The following is a 15,794-nucleotide window of genomic DNA, read 5'->3' on the forward strand; positions in this document are numbered from 1 at the left end:
CGATTGCCCGTCCATACTCCATCACGCCTACCCTTGCCTGGGTACGTCAAATAGTTCGAAGTCATGCTTCAAATCCCACCTTACCCATTTCGGCATGTGGTTAGCACTTATTTACTTCCAGGGTTTCCGGTGAACCGGTCCTTAATTACCATGGGTGCGACTCTCAAAACCATGCACCCACAGCCCACCATTATCAATATTTTAATTGACATTAACCCGTACCGGGTAGTGAATCATTATCTCGGCTATTCAGAACTAAGCATAATTAAATGTGATCCCATGAGCTATTTGTTCTAAGCATGGCTAAGCATTAACCTAGGCCTGTCTCTAATCAAGTTACCCCTGGTCCAGCAATGAATAAAGTTGGATAAACAACGGCATAATAATAAGGTTTACCCGAAAATAACATAAAGTAAGTACTTTAATTAAAACAATGCATATTTGAAGTAATAAAGCGGGGAATTTGCAATAATGGGTTCAATATGTTCAAGGATGAGTGTCACTTGCCTTGCTCTGGCCCTTGGGGGACTTCGGCGACGATCTCGAAGTAAACCGGCTCTTCGGCGGGGTCCGAATCTAAGCGACAAAGCACAAAAATAAATAAAACAGGCACAAACTCTACTGAAACAGCAAAAGAAACTATTTTTAATGGATTCTTGATAATTTTATGAATTTAATGAAATTTTACGGAGACTAGATGAATTACTTATGAATTTTAGAAGTTTTCTGGGTTTTTAACTAAACAGAAAAGTCCTAAATCAATTATTGCGCAATTAATGGGACTGCTGACGTCAGCGAGGAGAGAGGAAACTGACGGCTGACAGGTGGGGACCACCTGTCGGTGAGAGAAGGGGAGAGGGAGAGACTGACACGCGGGCCCGGGGAGGAGAGAGAGGAGGCGGGCGCGGGGAACGACTGACGGGTGGGTCCCACTCGTCAGCGGGAGGGGAACAGAAAGGAGGGGAGCAGAGCGCGCGGCTCGGGCGGACGGCGGCGACCGGCGGGAGCTGCGGGCGACGCGGCGGTGGCGACGCACGGCGACGGCGGCGTGACGGCGACGGCGCGACGGTGACGACCGGCGAGCGACGACGGTGCGACGGCGACGACGGCCGAGGCGGCGGCACACGGCTGCAACCCGGCAGAACAGCGGCGACGACGACTAGCGAGCAGCGACGGCGCGGCACGCGCGGGCGCAAGCAACGGCGGCCAGACGTCGGCGACGCGGAGGCGACGACGACCATGGCGGCCGGCGGGAGCGGCGAGCTTCGGACTCGTCCGGCGAAGGCACGCGACTCGGCGGCGGTCGGCCAAAAAGGGGGAGAAAGAGGGGAGGAGGATGCGGGTGCTCACCGACGGCGGCGAGGGCGCGGGCGGGTCGGCGAGGTCGAGGCGGAGGTGGCGACGCGGGCGGATGCGGGAGATCGGCGGTGGCGGCGGAGATCGATGGGTGACGGCGACGGGCGAGACGCGGCGGCGGAGAGGTTGCAGGAGCCGCGACGGGCGCGAGACGTCCACCGGCGACGACGAGAGCCCGGGAAAGGTCGGCGACACCGAGGCGGAGACGATGACGCGGCTAGGCGGCGACGACCGGCAACTGGTGGCAAGATTGCGCGGCGGCGGCGAGAGGCGGCAGCGCGGCGGCGACACGAGCGACGGCGGAAAGTGGGCGACGGCGCGCGGCGGCTCGGGACTTATAGGGTGGCGGCACCGGCTAGGGCGGGCGGAGGTTGGAGACCGAGTCGGGGACGACGCGGTCTCGGCGGTGGCGGTTGCGGCGGCGGCGGTTGCGGCGGCGGCACGGAGTCGGACTCGGCCGGCGCGGCGCGGGCGCGGGCTGGCGCGGGGTGGCGAAACGGTCACTGACAGGTGGGCCCCACCTGTCAGTGGCGCGAGGGAGAAGGGAGCGACGATGGACTTCGCGGCGCGGGTGAGCGGGCGAGCGGGCGAGCTAGGCCGGAGCCGCGGCCCAGGCGGGGGCACGCGCGAAGAGGGGGAGGGCGGCCGGTCGGCTGGGCCGGCCGAGGGAGAGGCGGTGGGCCGGTTCGGCTGGGCCGGCCCGGGAAGAAAAAGAAAAAGAAAAAGAAAAGGAAAAAGAAAGAGGGAGGAAAGTTGGACTTCGGCCCAATTTGAGAAGGAAGGGAAAAAGAAAAGAAAAAGGAGGGAAAAAGGAAAACCCCACTTTTGCCGAGTTTTAAATTAATTTGTTTGGCCAAATTTTATACTTCTGCACTTTGAATTTAAATCCAGTTAATCGATTTGCGAGCCTCGATTTAGTTGAATTAATTCCTTTTAGAGGGATTTTTCCTGAGTTAATTAAGCCAATTGTTACTTACGAATTTCTTTTTACAATTTAGGCTTAGGACGAAACTCCGGGTGTGACATGGGACCTAAAGTCTGCCCACAGAATACAAACCTCTCCAGCTAGAGATTGAGGAACGCACTGTGCTCCCTATGGTCAGTCGTCCCAGAATCTTTGCGGTGAGAGGCGATGTATCCTGACCAACCTCCCACGTTTTTGGTTTGTAGCCGATGCTGAAAGGTGCCTCTTAGGTTCAGTGGGTTTATAGGGGCCATGATGTTTAGGCCCATCAGCATCACTACGTCCATAAGGGTGGGGGTGAAGATCCCATGGCCAAATATAAAAGCATTTAGGGCATCGGACCAGAAATAGGCGGCTGCCAGGAGTGGTTCATCTTTTTCCATCTCAGAAAGGCTATGGCCTATACAGTGGCTGATGTCCAGTTCTTCCCACTGAGCACCATAAGTCTTATATAACCGATTGTACCAATCTCTCCAACCAGTCAAGGAAGTTGGAATGGACCTAAAGGACTAGGTCCAGTCGGAGGTGGTCAATCGGGCGTTCTTAAAAGGCAGCCTATTGGCCTCTGAGCATTTAATTTATGTGGGATCAGGGTTCCCCATCGGTCCAAGAAAGTAAAATCTAGGGTTTGGGCTAGGAATCATGATCTGATTTTAAGTTGCTGAAAAAGAAAACAATGCAGAAAAAGGAATCAGACGTCGAGTAGATTGATAACATGCCATATGGGAGTGATCAAGAAAAGATCTTAACAGTAAACCCTAGGTGGAAGAAGAAATAGGGTACTCGGTGGCGGAAAGCAGAATGGGGGCAGAAGTGAGAGTGTACCTCAGGAATCTCATAGGGGGTGTTCGGGGATGAGCTTGGGAAAGCCATTGTGGTCAGCAAAGAGGCTTGGAGTCGCGAGAAGGGGCAGCGCTTGGAAGCGGCGGGCTCGAACGAAATACGACGGCGGTGTACCTGGCGGTCTCGTGCGAAGTATGCGAGCTCGAGAGATGGACGAGCGTGCTAGGTGCGGGGATGCAGAGTGCGAGAGCACGAGGATGAGGAAGAGAGCAATGGCGAAAATGGCTAAGTCTGGAGAAAGCGGAAGCTTATAACGCAAGCAAGTGGGAAATGACCATTAGCACAGTGCGCCGAAACAGGGGAACTGTTGAAACTGTACCGTTGCTACAGTGAGAGCCGATGGCGAAAGTCGGTTGCAAGAAAGGAAATTTCGGAACAATGAATTATTTCGAAATTGGGGGGCATGTGTTAACGCCAGATTTTGGCAAATCGTCATTATGGATTGAAACACTGTTAAAGACCGAGTCGGACAAGGAGACGCGAATTGGCTGGGGGTAGGAAGCTAGACACGGTGTGGTTACAGCCGATGGAGTCTGAATCGGACAGGAATTGGAGTCCGATTGGGCCTAAGGTTTAGAGATAGATTCGGTTTTAATTATGTATCCGTGTAGATTAATTAGGCTTTATCTTAGATTTCAGTTAGGATTCTTATATTTAGTTAGAGTTGGAACCCTGCAAGTTAGTTAGTAACGGATTATTATCCGGTTAGGTTAGTTAATACCCGAGGCTATAAATATATGTGTTCGGGATCCTTGTAAATTATCTCTAGATCAATTCAACTTGGCGCATCACCTCAAAACCTTCGACTTGCTTGAGCTCTCGGCGCGGGGTTTGTCAGCTTCGCAATGTAAGTTCCTGCTTGTCAAAACCCGTCGATCAACTAGAAAATTAGTGTCTCGGATAAGTCCGATCTCCTGCCTAGTTGATCGGCGGACTGAGTTCTAGTATTGCTTTAATTTGTTTTAGCTTGAAGTGGTATTAGTTCTCAATCAAGTCCTCGTGGGTTTTTCTTATCTATCTGTTAACGTAATTCTAGTTTACCTAATTCTGTCTCGGTTCAGTCCGATCAATCTGGTTTGTCGGGTTCACGTCATCAGATTGGATCGAGGGCTTGTGAGAGCTGATTGCTGGAGTTGTAACCAGCATTATCCTAAGTAATCTGTCGATTGGTTTATTAAGCTCGTCGATCTTCATATTTCTATGATTATATCGTGCTAGGTTGTATACTGTCTTGATTAAGTCTGATTTATGTGTATTTAGTATGATCTACTTATAGAGATATGTCCAATAGGTCAGGTTTAACGAGTTGATTAACAATTTACGCTGGTTTGCTATGTTATTATTCGCATGTTATAATAATTAATTGATCTCGTGGGTAGTTATGCTTAGATCTGTACTGTCTCGGTTAGATTCGATCTTCTACATCTGGTATAAGTATGCATGTTATTGGTTATTATTGTTTTATGCTGGTAATTAGTATAGCGTCCGAGTTCATATTTAATTCCACATTTAGTCTCGTATCAGCTGTCAATTGTACGTGTGATAAGTACTAGAGTGGTCCGATCGGCTGGTTAATCTTAAGACTGTCACGGTTAGGTCCGATATTTTAAGATTAATTAGCTGGTTTGTCTACTTAGTATTTATCTTGCTTCTGACTCAGCCGATTGGGCATATTTACGTTTGATATCATAAAATTCCTGTAAAGTCGATTGTTAGTCCATCGGCTAGGGTCCTGGGACGGTATCGGCTATCTGACCAATAGCGGTTTCGGTGTTAACTGTTTCCTTTGTTATATCTTATCAGTTACAGGATCAAACTGACTGACACGTCCAGAATTAGTCTTGCACTGGAATGGTTTAAAATAGATTCTCAGACCTCTGTGTGTGATCGTTTATTGTTATTTTCAACGTAAACATATACTTATATAAAAGGTTTTACCTAAAAATTAATTATGATGTGTAAAAATATGATTGTTTTTTAAAAAAACGAAACGATGTAAGGCCTGATATCTTCTCGTTCAGGAGGAGCTGTTTTATTTTGGAAAGGATCAGGAATCGCCGTACCGTGAGTCATCCCGATTGAGCAGTCGCAAGTTGGCACGTGGCGGCCATGCGGCGGCTCGGATCGCCGGCCGGAAACCAGACGAGGTTTTCGCTGTGGGTCCACGGGAATCTTTTGTTCGCTCGAACCATCGCCTGCACCTGTAGGCTGTAGCAAGCAGCCAGGCTACACGATCTCTTGTCTTAAAAGTTCATAAATATGTGTGCCATCAGTTCTTGATCGATTTCTTTTATTTATGGTAACTTTTATGTTTGTTTTTGAAAACAAACGGTTCGTGGTAGATCATAAATCCTATTTGTATCGGATATACACCCAGTCTTAATCTCTGGCACAAATGACTACACTTATTTTTGCCGGGTTTTCTTACATAGAAAATCTTGACGGGTCTCTTTTCTATGTACGTCGGGTATTATATATCTGATATGGATGTATCGGTTGTTTTTTTATTGTGTAGTAGTGATCATCCCGGCTTAATTTAATTTGTAGGTGTGATAATGTTTTTTATAAAACTGTAGAGGTATCAGAAATAAATTTTGTGTTATATTGTTTTTAAAATAAGTATTCAAAATGTGCAAGAAATACAAGTAATTCACAATTTGCTAGGTCGTCGTAGTTCTAAAATATGAACGGAAGAAACGAGCTTTGACACGTAGGTTTCATCCTTGCCGAATTAAAGAAAAGGTAAAACCGAGGAACGCTATGGTTGTAGAATTGTAAACTCATGGGGCTGCACGATAAACTATCGAATGAATGGAATGTTTCGTTTAATACGTACCAGTAACCTTATTAAATTTTAGTACCGCAAAACTGTGGACGTACGTAATCGTTGATTTGAGATCAATTTTTACACTGTTTTTTGAGAGTTGATATTTGAAGTAACTAATCCAAAATTTTGATTTAACAGGGCAACGATGGTTAGAGTATTTTTGGCTTGATGACTTAGTAAAATTTAGGGACTAATTCTTTATAATCTAATATTATCATACCTTAATTTACCGGACACTAGGGCCCTCAACCGCTGTTGGCCAACAGCGTATTAGCGACAAAACGAAATATTTGTAACTAAAATTTTATATTTATATTTTAATGACTTAAACACTGATAATAAAAAAACTATAATAAGTAAACTAAAACCAATTTAAAACTAAGAAATTGGTAGCATAATATGCGTTATAGGATAAACGATGAGAGCCTAAACTATTAAAACCGTGCCGTATAACCGAACAAGCTTGTATAACAGATGATTTAGAGTAACCCAACAGCTAATCTAAATTTAGTCATCTATATCTTTGTTTGGATGATTATCTAAAACAGTTTCATCCTTTATATTTTATCCATATATGACATCATTCGTATCTCTTTGTAGGATGAAGAGAATATTCAAATGTGGAGTTTTTCTCTCCTAATATGGATCTCATCTAAAAATAGAGGCTGAGATGGAAAAGCTCAATTTTTATCTTTTATCCTCTACTTTTAGAATGGACGATGCGATACATATACCGATGGGAATGCTCTTACGATGGAGAAAATGGACATTTGACCACATTCAAAAAGCGGTTTCGCCATAATACCATCCTGAAAACGTGTTTCGTTAAAATGTCATTCTGAGCGAGGCTTACAGTCATTTTGTTATTTTTCTCATTTTATTCAATTTCTCAATTTTTTTGCCTCATCCACCGGATGGGCTGACCAAATTGCCCCTCGGATAGCTGCCACAGCCGCTCCTCCACGCACTGCCCGGCCTCCGCGCCTTCCGGGTAGACATCCGCTCCGCCGGCTATGGCCTCCACGCCGTCTTCGAAACCATCGTCCAGGTACTTTGCCATTGAAGCTGCAATGCTACTGCAGATCTCACGCTCCCCTCATGAAGAGAGATGGAGGAGAGGAGGTGCGTGCTCGTCGGCGGCGGCAGCGGCTACCTGGGCCAGCACCTCCTCGCCGCGCTCGCAGCCGACGGTGACGTCGACGTCGCCTTCACCCACCACCATGAGGTGCTGCCGATGTCGGTCTGTTTTGTAACAGACCGACCGGGGGCAATTTGGTCAGTCCATCCGCTGGACGAGGCAAAAAAAATAAGAAATTGAATAAAACTAGCAAAATGGTAAAATGGTTGTAAGTCTTCGCTCAGTATGGCATTTTAACGAAACGCGTTTTCGAAATGACATTCTAGCGAAACCGTCTTTTGAAGGTGGCCAAATGTCCATTTTCTCCTTACGATGATATTTGGTCAGATTGTTATGATTTATTTAGATTTAATCATTTAGAGGATTGGGATATGGTTTGTCTAGTAAGAAATCATTTATCCAAGGGTGAGAGGCACACCCACTCCTCGGTGGGCCCATCGATCCGGATATAGAGAGAGAGAGCCAGAGAGAGGGTCACTCTCAAGTCGCCCACCAACTCTCCACCATGAGGCCATGACCCACCCACAGAAAAACAACACAAAGAAAAAAAGGAAAAAATGAGCTCAAAGCTGACCTCAGCACACCGCACCGTGGGCGGTGTGCACTGTGGCGCCGCGCCGCGCCCGAGCGCGACAGGCGAAACCGACTGCGCGCGAGCGGGATCAGAGGGAGAGGGATGCAGGCGGCAGCGTGCGTCGTCAAACCGCAGGCGCCGCAGCGGCGCCTGCAGCTAGTATCGGTCGGTTTCGGTTGGGTCGCCGTCTCTCGCTCGCTTATCCCCTTCTTCCCCCTCTCTCTCTCTTTCTCCTACATAGGCAGACAGCGACCAACACCGGCACAGGGGAGAAGAGAAGAAGAGCTCACTCCACCACCCAAGATCAAGAAAGAAACCCGATCGACCGACAGAGGAAGAAGGAGATGAACGCGGACTTCGGCGCGCCCAAGGACCTCGCGGGGGGCCTCCAGCACCGGAGGTCTCTCTACCGCCCCGCCCTCCCGCCCTGCCTCCAGGTTCAGCTCTCTCTTCTTCTTCCCTGCTCCGCTCTGCATGCGGTTCTCGCTGCTTCCTCCTCTCCTGCCCCCGTGTCGCCGTCTCCTTTTCTTGGCCACGATTTATCGTTTGGACCTCGGGTTGCTACCGATTCAGTACCAAGAATGGGGAAATGGTCAGGGGAGCAGTCACCGAGGGACTGAATTTTTAGTGGCCGCGGTTCTTGGCCTTCGGTTTTCTGACGAAGATCGTTCACAAGACTTGCCTTTTATGAAGATTTTTGGGATTAAACGCTTTTCGGCCTTTGGTTTTGTCATGATTCGTGGTGTTTCTGTGTTTATTTGGAGGTAAATGCGCCAAAGATTTGATTTTTTTTCTCACTTCGCTGAAAAGTTTCCGCTTCCCCCGTCCTTCTCAGGGCGCGACGGTGAAGGTTGAGTATGGCGACCCGACCACGACCATCGACCCCACCTGCGCCAACGTCGTCGCGGACGCCTTCCCCTGCACCTACGGCCAGCCGCTCGTCAGCTTCGTCGCGCCGCCGGCCGACGCCGCCGCCGACGAGGCCCGCAAGCCGCTCAGGTTCCCAAGTCAAACCCCTCCTCACCACCACCACGCGACAGAAACCATTCGATCCACGAGCAGATTTCCTCACTCCGTCGTGAGCTCTGGTTGCGACCGCTCGTTGTCTCACTCGCGCTCTCCACTTGGATTCTTGGTACTGCAGGGTGGGCGTGGTGTTCTCCGGGAGGCAGTCGCCGGGAGGCCACAACGTGATCTGGGGTCTCCATGATGCTCTCAAGGCTTACAACCCTCACAGTGTTCTCTATGGATTCGTTGGTAATTGCCACTTATCTTGTATTTTTGATCTTATCCATTATCTTAGAAAATATGTAGAATCTGTGCTACACTAGCATGTTATCACTGTGTTGGATTGGATCCTCTCTATCAGTCGAGGAATATTCCAGTTCAGGCATAATTTTATTCTCTCAGAAAGTGGGGATATGTCATTTGATTGCTGCTGTGCTGATTAGTAACTCTTAGTGGTGGTTGTGGGTAGGTGGCACTGAGGGACTGTTTGCAAACAAGACAATCGAGATCACAGATGATGTTCTTGCTTCATACAAGAACCAAGGTTGGTGTATTCATTTATTTATTTATTTTCCTTGAGGGTTGACTTTCTTCTGTTGTTCTTAAGCATGATGCATAAATGTTTGCTTTTTTTTTTTGAAGGTGGTTTTGATTTGCTCGGTAGGAGTATTGATCAGATCCGCAGCACTAAGCAAGTCAATGCTGCAATGACCACATGCAACAACCTAAACTTGGATGGACTGGTCATCATCGGAGGTACTAATAAAATTGCTGTCCAAACTGTGCAAAAAAAAGGACCTAACCTTTGCATAGTTGCGATTGTTCATTTCTGATATAAGTAATCATATTTTAGCATGCTGACCATCAATGTATATCTACAAACCCTTTTGAATTATTTCATTGTATATGTCATGTTGTTAAAAAACGCTACTCTGTGTAGTAATTTCAACTTGCAAATTAAGCATGCATTTAATAGTGTTAACTCTGTCCTCACACTTTATCTCCAGGAGTGACATCCAATTCAGATGCTGCACAACTTGCAGAGACCCTTGTCCAGAATAACTGTAAGACCAAGGTATGACCATTTTAGTTAAGATGTAAATCAGACCCCTCATTTCTAAGAACACCAAAGCATCTCAGGAGTTTGTGCATATTTAACAGGTCGTAGGTGTGCCCGTTTCACTGAATGGTGATCTCAAGAACCAGTTTGTTGAAACAACAGTTGGATTCGATACAGTGTGCAAGGTAAGCATAACTGGCTACTACCAATTTTCACTGAATAAATGGACTTGTATCCATAAATGCTTTGGAGGCTGTATACCACACTGTTATCACTCATACATGCATGTAAATTCATTTTCCAGGTTAATTCTCAGCTTGTGAGCAATGTTTGCCTCGATGCAATCTCAGCTGGAAAGGTAATTGTAATTCTAATATCATTGAATCATTTAATGAGATCCCAATCTACTAATACACTACTTGACTGACGTGTTGTTGCCTATCAGTACTACTATTTTGTCCGCCTGATGGGCAGAAAAGCATCTCATGTGGCCTTTGAATGCGCACTTCAATCACACCCAAACATGGTATGATTTGATTAAATTCGTAGACAAAATTCCTCTGAGAAAAATAATACCAACATCTATTTAACTTCTCAATGCAGCTTATCTTAGCAGAGGAGGTGGCACTATCAAAACTCACACTGATGGAAGTTATAAGCAAGATATGTGATGGAGTACAAGCAAGGGCAGAATTAGGTATGCCCTGGTTGTTTGAATTTCGACAACTTGTTGAATAATAATGCACAGATTTTTTTGGGGGGTTTGAACTTTGAATCCAACTTTGTTAACATTTAATATTTAGGATATTCTGATAGAGTGATTTTCTTGCTTTCAATCAATGCTCAGGGAAATTCCATGGTGTGCTCCTTATTCCAGAAGGGCTGATAGAAAGCATTCCAGAAATGTATGCTTTGATTCAGGTATGGTTTATTCCATCCACCTGACAAGACAAATATCATAACTTTTGTTACACTTCTGATTTATGTTCAACTATTCCAGGAAATCAATATCCTCCACAACAACAATGTTCCTGTGGCAGAGATGCCATCACAACTGTCTCCATGGGCAGCTGCACTGTTCCAGTTCTTGCCACCATTCATCAGAAGAGAGGTCTTGCATTTGTACAATGTTGCATTGCTTGATACTTGTGACACTGACCTAAACTAAAATGTGGACTTCCCTTTTTCATTCAGCTGCTCCTCCATCAAGAATCGGACAACTCTGCCCAGCTGTCCCAGGTTTGATTTTTGGTGCTCGATAAACTACTCATAGAAACTTACTTTATGCAACTTTTTTGCATCATAATGGCCTTGTCTTTCCAGATTGATACTGAGCAATTGTTGGCCCACTTAGTAGAAGCAGAAATGATAAAGAGAACAGTAAGTTTCCCTACTGTTACTTTTTCTGGGTTTTTTTAATATTCCGGATTGTTTGTGTCTGATTCTATTGTTTGATTATTTCAGAAAGAAGGAAGGTACAAGGGAAGGAAGTTCAGCTCTGTGTGTCATTTCTTTGGATATCAGGCTCGAGGATCCGTCCCGTCAAACTTTGACTGTGACTATGCTTATGTAAGAATTCAACCTGTGTATGTCAGAAAGTTCAGTGAACCAGTAACTAATCCTCGAACATTGTTGGTGTAGGCTCTTGGCCGTATCTCTTTGCATATGATAGCAGCTGGCTTGACTGGGTACATGGCAACTGTAGCCAATCTGAAGGACCCTGTAGACAAGTGGCGATGTGCTGCTGCTCCTCTAACTGTAAGATCTTGACTTTTTGACTATTTCTTTCCTGTTAAATTTTTACTCCTTTAGATTTATAGGAAACCATGTTGTTCACCATTGCAAATGGGTCAACTCATTACTCTTCCTGGATATACATCCATACCATTATCTTCGTCTGACTGCTCCCTTGGCACTGGCAGTGACTGTGCTGGCAATAATTAATTTATTTGAAATTCTATTGAACTATATTATCTAATTGAAACTTTAATGAAGTATATTAGTGCTTTCAGATGCATGAAATGCTATTATCTGTTAAGTACTTGTTACTGACATTTTCACACGACATTATCATTATTAGGCAATGATGAGTGTCAAAAGACACTTACGTGGTCCTGGAGCAATCCCAATAGGAAAACCTGCCATTCATCCTTCTCCAATTGACCTGAAAGGGAAGGCTTATGAGTAAGTCCATGTGGTTCAGAGTTAAAAACTGCATTCCTTTCTTTTAGTCCAGTGAGCCAGTGACATAATATGCCAATTTCACAAGAAGGATAAAATATGGAGTCTTAATTTATTACAATCAATGTGATACAATTATACTTGAAACACCACTATGCTTTGCTTGTGCATGCTTATTCTTTTCAGTTTGATTTGATGACATAAACACACTCAATAATCGAAGATACCAGTAGTGAACCCAAAAAAACTGAGAGAATGTTTGTTTAGCTTTTGCATGATTTCAACATATTGAGACTTGAGAAATCCCTGCTGAACAAAATTAATGAATAAATTTGATAAACAAGCAAATCTCATTGTTTCGCACTCGCAACAGAAGCAAAAACTATTCACATTTCTTTGTTAGTAAAACTTACAGATCTACTTAATCTGGTCAATAACCTGAATTACTTCATGTATGGCTTATGTTGCTGCCTATTCGCAATTTATCCCTTAGTCACCCTTGAGACCTATCTGATCAAGAACTTGAACTGTTTCTTGTTCTTCCCAGGTTGCTGCGAGAGAAAGCTTCAAGCTTTCTCCTTGATGATTTCTATAGGACCCCTGGAGGCATTCAATACGAAGGGCCAGGTTGCAATGCAAAGCCCATCACACTGACCATTGAGAACCAAGACTACATGGGTGACATCGAGATACTGAAAGACTGTCTCAGCAAGGTTCACTCCTGAAAACACACTGCATTCATCTGTCCCTCAGTAGTTCCACTCTTTCAGATACAACTTATGTCATAAGTAGCCCTCTAACAATAAAATGCTGCCTACTGATGCACACCCAGGTGAGGACCATGGTGAAGCCCGGCTGCTCGAGGGAGGTTCTGAAGGCGGCGATAAGCTCGATGTTGTCGGTGACGGACGTGCTGACGGTGATGTCACACCCGCTCAACGCCGAGCTGCCACTCTACCATTTCAACTGAGCGTTGTAGAGAATAAGTCCAGTTTTGTAACACCGGCAGAGACTGGCATATTGGGCTACTGGTATTTGGTAGCTTCATCCACTTCATTTTCGTTTCTGTTCGTTTCTTGGGGGTGCGGTGAGAAACACTGGAGTTCATGTCAATAAACATCGGAAACGGTAGTTGATCCTGAAGCGCAGCTGTCCCAGGATCTGAAATGCATGTGATGTAATTGGTGTTTTGCAATTTTGGAGCTCAAATTATCTGGTTGAAATTTGTGGTGTTATGCAAATGGGAATGAAACTTGTATACTACTGCGTTCGGTACAAAAGAAAATTCTGGCGTTCTACACAAGATCTAATCAAAGTTTTGAAACTTTGATAAACAATGAACTAGTCCCTACCTACTTAGAGAACATAAAAATGGTATGTGTAGGTTTTCCCTGAAATCACCCATCAAATTCCGTAAAAATGAGTCCAGTGATATATCTTTTTTTACTGTAGTGGCTACTTCAAACTTCATGTCTCACAGTTAGCGCGTATGTAGTCTTAATTTCGCCAAGGTTACTTCAGAAAAATTCACAAATGTTACCCATAAAGACTGATATGTCTCCCATCCATCTCTTTAGAACCATGAAAAATTTTGGTATGCCGTATAAGTAGATAAAGATTGATCTGAAAAATGCTCATGTTCTCTGAAGTCTGAACATCTGAAATAAAAGAAAAATGGGGGATGATTGGTCGGTGGGTCGCTCAATATCGAACGCCAGGGTGAGGGATGTTCGGAGGTCTGCCCTCAGGCCAGGGAATAACTTGACCACGTAAGAGCATTCGCAACGGATCATCTAAATTTGGTCAAAAACAGTTTCATCCTCTATATCTCTTTGTACTTCAGCAGATCATCCATAGATAAAGAGAACATTCAAATACAGAATTTTTCTCTTCAAATATAGATGACATCTAACAATAGAGAAGGAGAGAGATGTTCTGAAGGAGCTTAATTTTTATCTTTCATCCTCTATTTTTAGGATAGAGGATGAGATACATGAACTGTTGGGGATGCTCTAAGAATGACCACCAAATTCCGCTTAACCAGGCTATAGTCTTCATGTGGTAATGGGCAAGGAGTTGTAACCCTATAAATTCTTTTTAAAATAATTGAACAAAAAATTAAAGTTATGATAAATTCAGTCTATTCTCTCATTTTACCGTAGTAACCTGGCTTGTTACGGATATGGGGAAATCTTATCTAAACGGTAAGAGAAACATAGTCGCCACAAATATGTGAACATATGAGGAGACAACCTTCTACTCGTCGGAGCAAGTAGATTGTGGAGGTGGAGGTGTAACTTGGTATTTTTGTGAAGAATGTTTTAAAGGTATTTTCTTAAAATAGTTTCATAAATTATAAGTATGGAACTTATTAATAAGGGAAAGAACTAGTACTTTCTAATGACATCATTCCTCTAAATTAAGTAATATTATTTTTCACATTTGTTTGAATTAAATAAATACTTTTTATATCTGGGAGGGGAAAGAAATCCACGAAAGCTATTTTATTAGAGGCATGACTATTAGCACTACTCATTGGCAGCAAATATTAAAGTAATTTTTGATTGGATCGTTAAACTTAGGGTGAGCCCCACTTTTAGCAGCTTCTCAACTATACACTAATATTGCTCGAGTATCTTCAATGCGCATGAAAAGGTGACCTTAAAGAGCTTATATAGCCTTGCATCATATGTTGGGAGAACAAGGCAACATGAGCAAATGGGATTATAGACCCCGGTAATCTTAGCCATAAACAATGGACTTAAACGCAAGCTTACAACGATCTCTATACATTAGAGTAGACCCGGGTAATCTTAGCCATAAACAATGGACTTAAACGCAAGCTTACTACGATCTCTATACATTAGAGAGGCGTTGACAAGGTTCTTCCTTATTGAAAGGACATGCTCCACATTCTTTAGTTGCAATGTATTTTTCAAATTAATTTTCAGACTGATAGTACCAACACCATGAACAACTGTATGCTATGCATCTCTCATCGATAAGTTTGAACCTCTCCCGACTTGGTAAGAAGAAAACAAGAAAATATCAACACATCAATATTAGCGCCAGTATGCACCCACCAATCTGGAGAGTGAAAAATAGAGAAAACTGTAGGTAAACAGTTATCATCATCGTTATGGTGCTGTTTGCAGGCCCCTGTTAAATGTTCTAAGATGAGCGGTGTGTTTAATGGTGTGAGATGGACGAAATCTTGACGATGATGGCATTTTCGTGACAAAGTTATTTCTCGATGATATTTCTTAGAAGCCACACTTGTCAATGGTTTTTTTTTTTTGATTTGGGTGTTTGTCAATGACATTTCTTTGATTTACTATAAAAGAAAATATTTTTTCTCCTGATTGGAGCACTTAATGTTGAAAGGATAATTAGGAATGTTTTTTAGCGGGACACAAGCTTAAGGTCAAATAAGAGACATAAGACATTGCAATATTTGTTAGAGTGAATACATAATTAAACCCATATTTTCATTTGGGCTAGATAAATTTGCCATAGTTGCTGTTTGGATCATCCTGAATGATTTTTTTAATACACATCAACAACATTTAACACATTGTCTCTAGTATGGCAGCGAAACCTCATCTACGTGTAGTCCATATATTTGCTGAAACGAAGGATAGATATGACAAAAAAAAGGTTATTCAGGATGGTTCAAACTGTAAGATAATTGTCACGGTTAATATATTGTGATGAATAATTAGCTTTGTGATATTTATTTAATTAAAATCAATTCTTGTATATTGATCCTACGGAAACCATAACAATGTCAAATTTACCATATCCAAAGTAAAAAAAAAGATAAATTTAAGGGTGCCCCAAAGT

At 43.9% G+C, this 15,794-nt stretch overlaps 1 protein-coding gene across 1 annotated transcript; it reads left to right on the top strand.

The window, feature by feature from the left end:
- The first annotated feature begins 7,937 nt into the window (after nucleotides 1-7,937).
- LOC102718580 (pyrophosphate--fructose 6-phosphate 1-phosphotransferase subunit alpha-like) lies at nucleotides 7,938-13,226 on the top strand. Its single transcript, XM_015840469.2, has 19 exons — nucleotides 7,938-8,139; nucleotides 8,538-8,701; nucleotides 8,847-8,959; nucleotides 9,180-9,254; nucleotides 9,353-9,466; nucleotides 9,718-9,785; nucleotides 9,872-9,955; nucleotides 10,075-10,128; nucleotides 10,216-10,296; nucleotides 10,374-10,467; nucleotides 10,618-10,691; nucleotides 10,771-10,881; nucleotides 10,965-11,009; nucleotides 11,094-11,150; nucleotides 11,235-11,339; nucleotides 11,412-11,528; nucleotides 11,851-11,954; nucleotides 12,499-12,664; nucleotides 12,784-13,226. The coding sequence occupies exons 1-19, from the start codon at nucleotides 8,047-8,049 to the stop codon at nucleotides 12,919-12,921; spliced, it is 1,857 nt and encodes a 618-aa protein (XP_015695955.1). The 5' UTR covers nucleotides 7,938-8,046; the 3' UTR covers nucleotides 12,922-13,226.
- Nucleotides 13,227-15,794: the final 2,568 nt, after the last annotated feature.

This window comes from Oryza brachyantha, chromosome 8 (genome assembly GCF_000231095.2).
Source record: "Oryza brachyantha chromosome 8, ObraRS2, whole genome shotgun sequence".
In the NCBI taxonomy this organism is placed as follows: domain Eukaryota; kingdom Viridiplantae; phylum Streptophyta; class Magnoliopsida; order Poales; family Poaceae; genus Oryza; species Oryza brachyantha.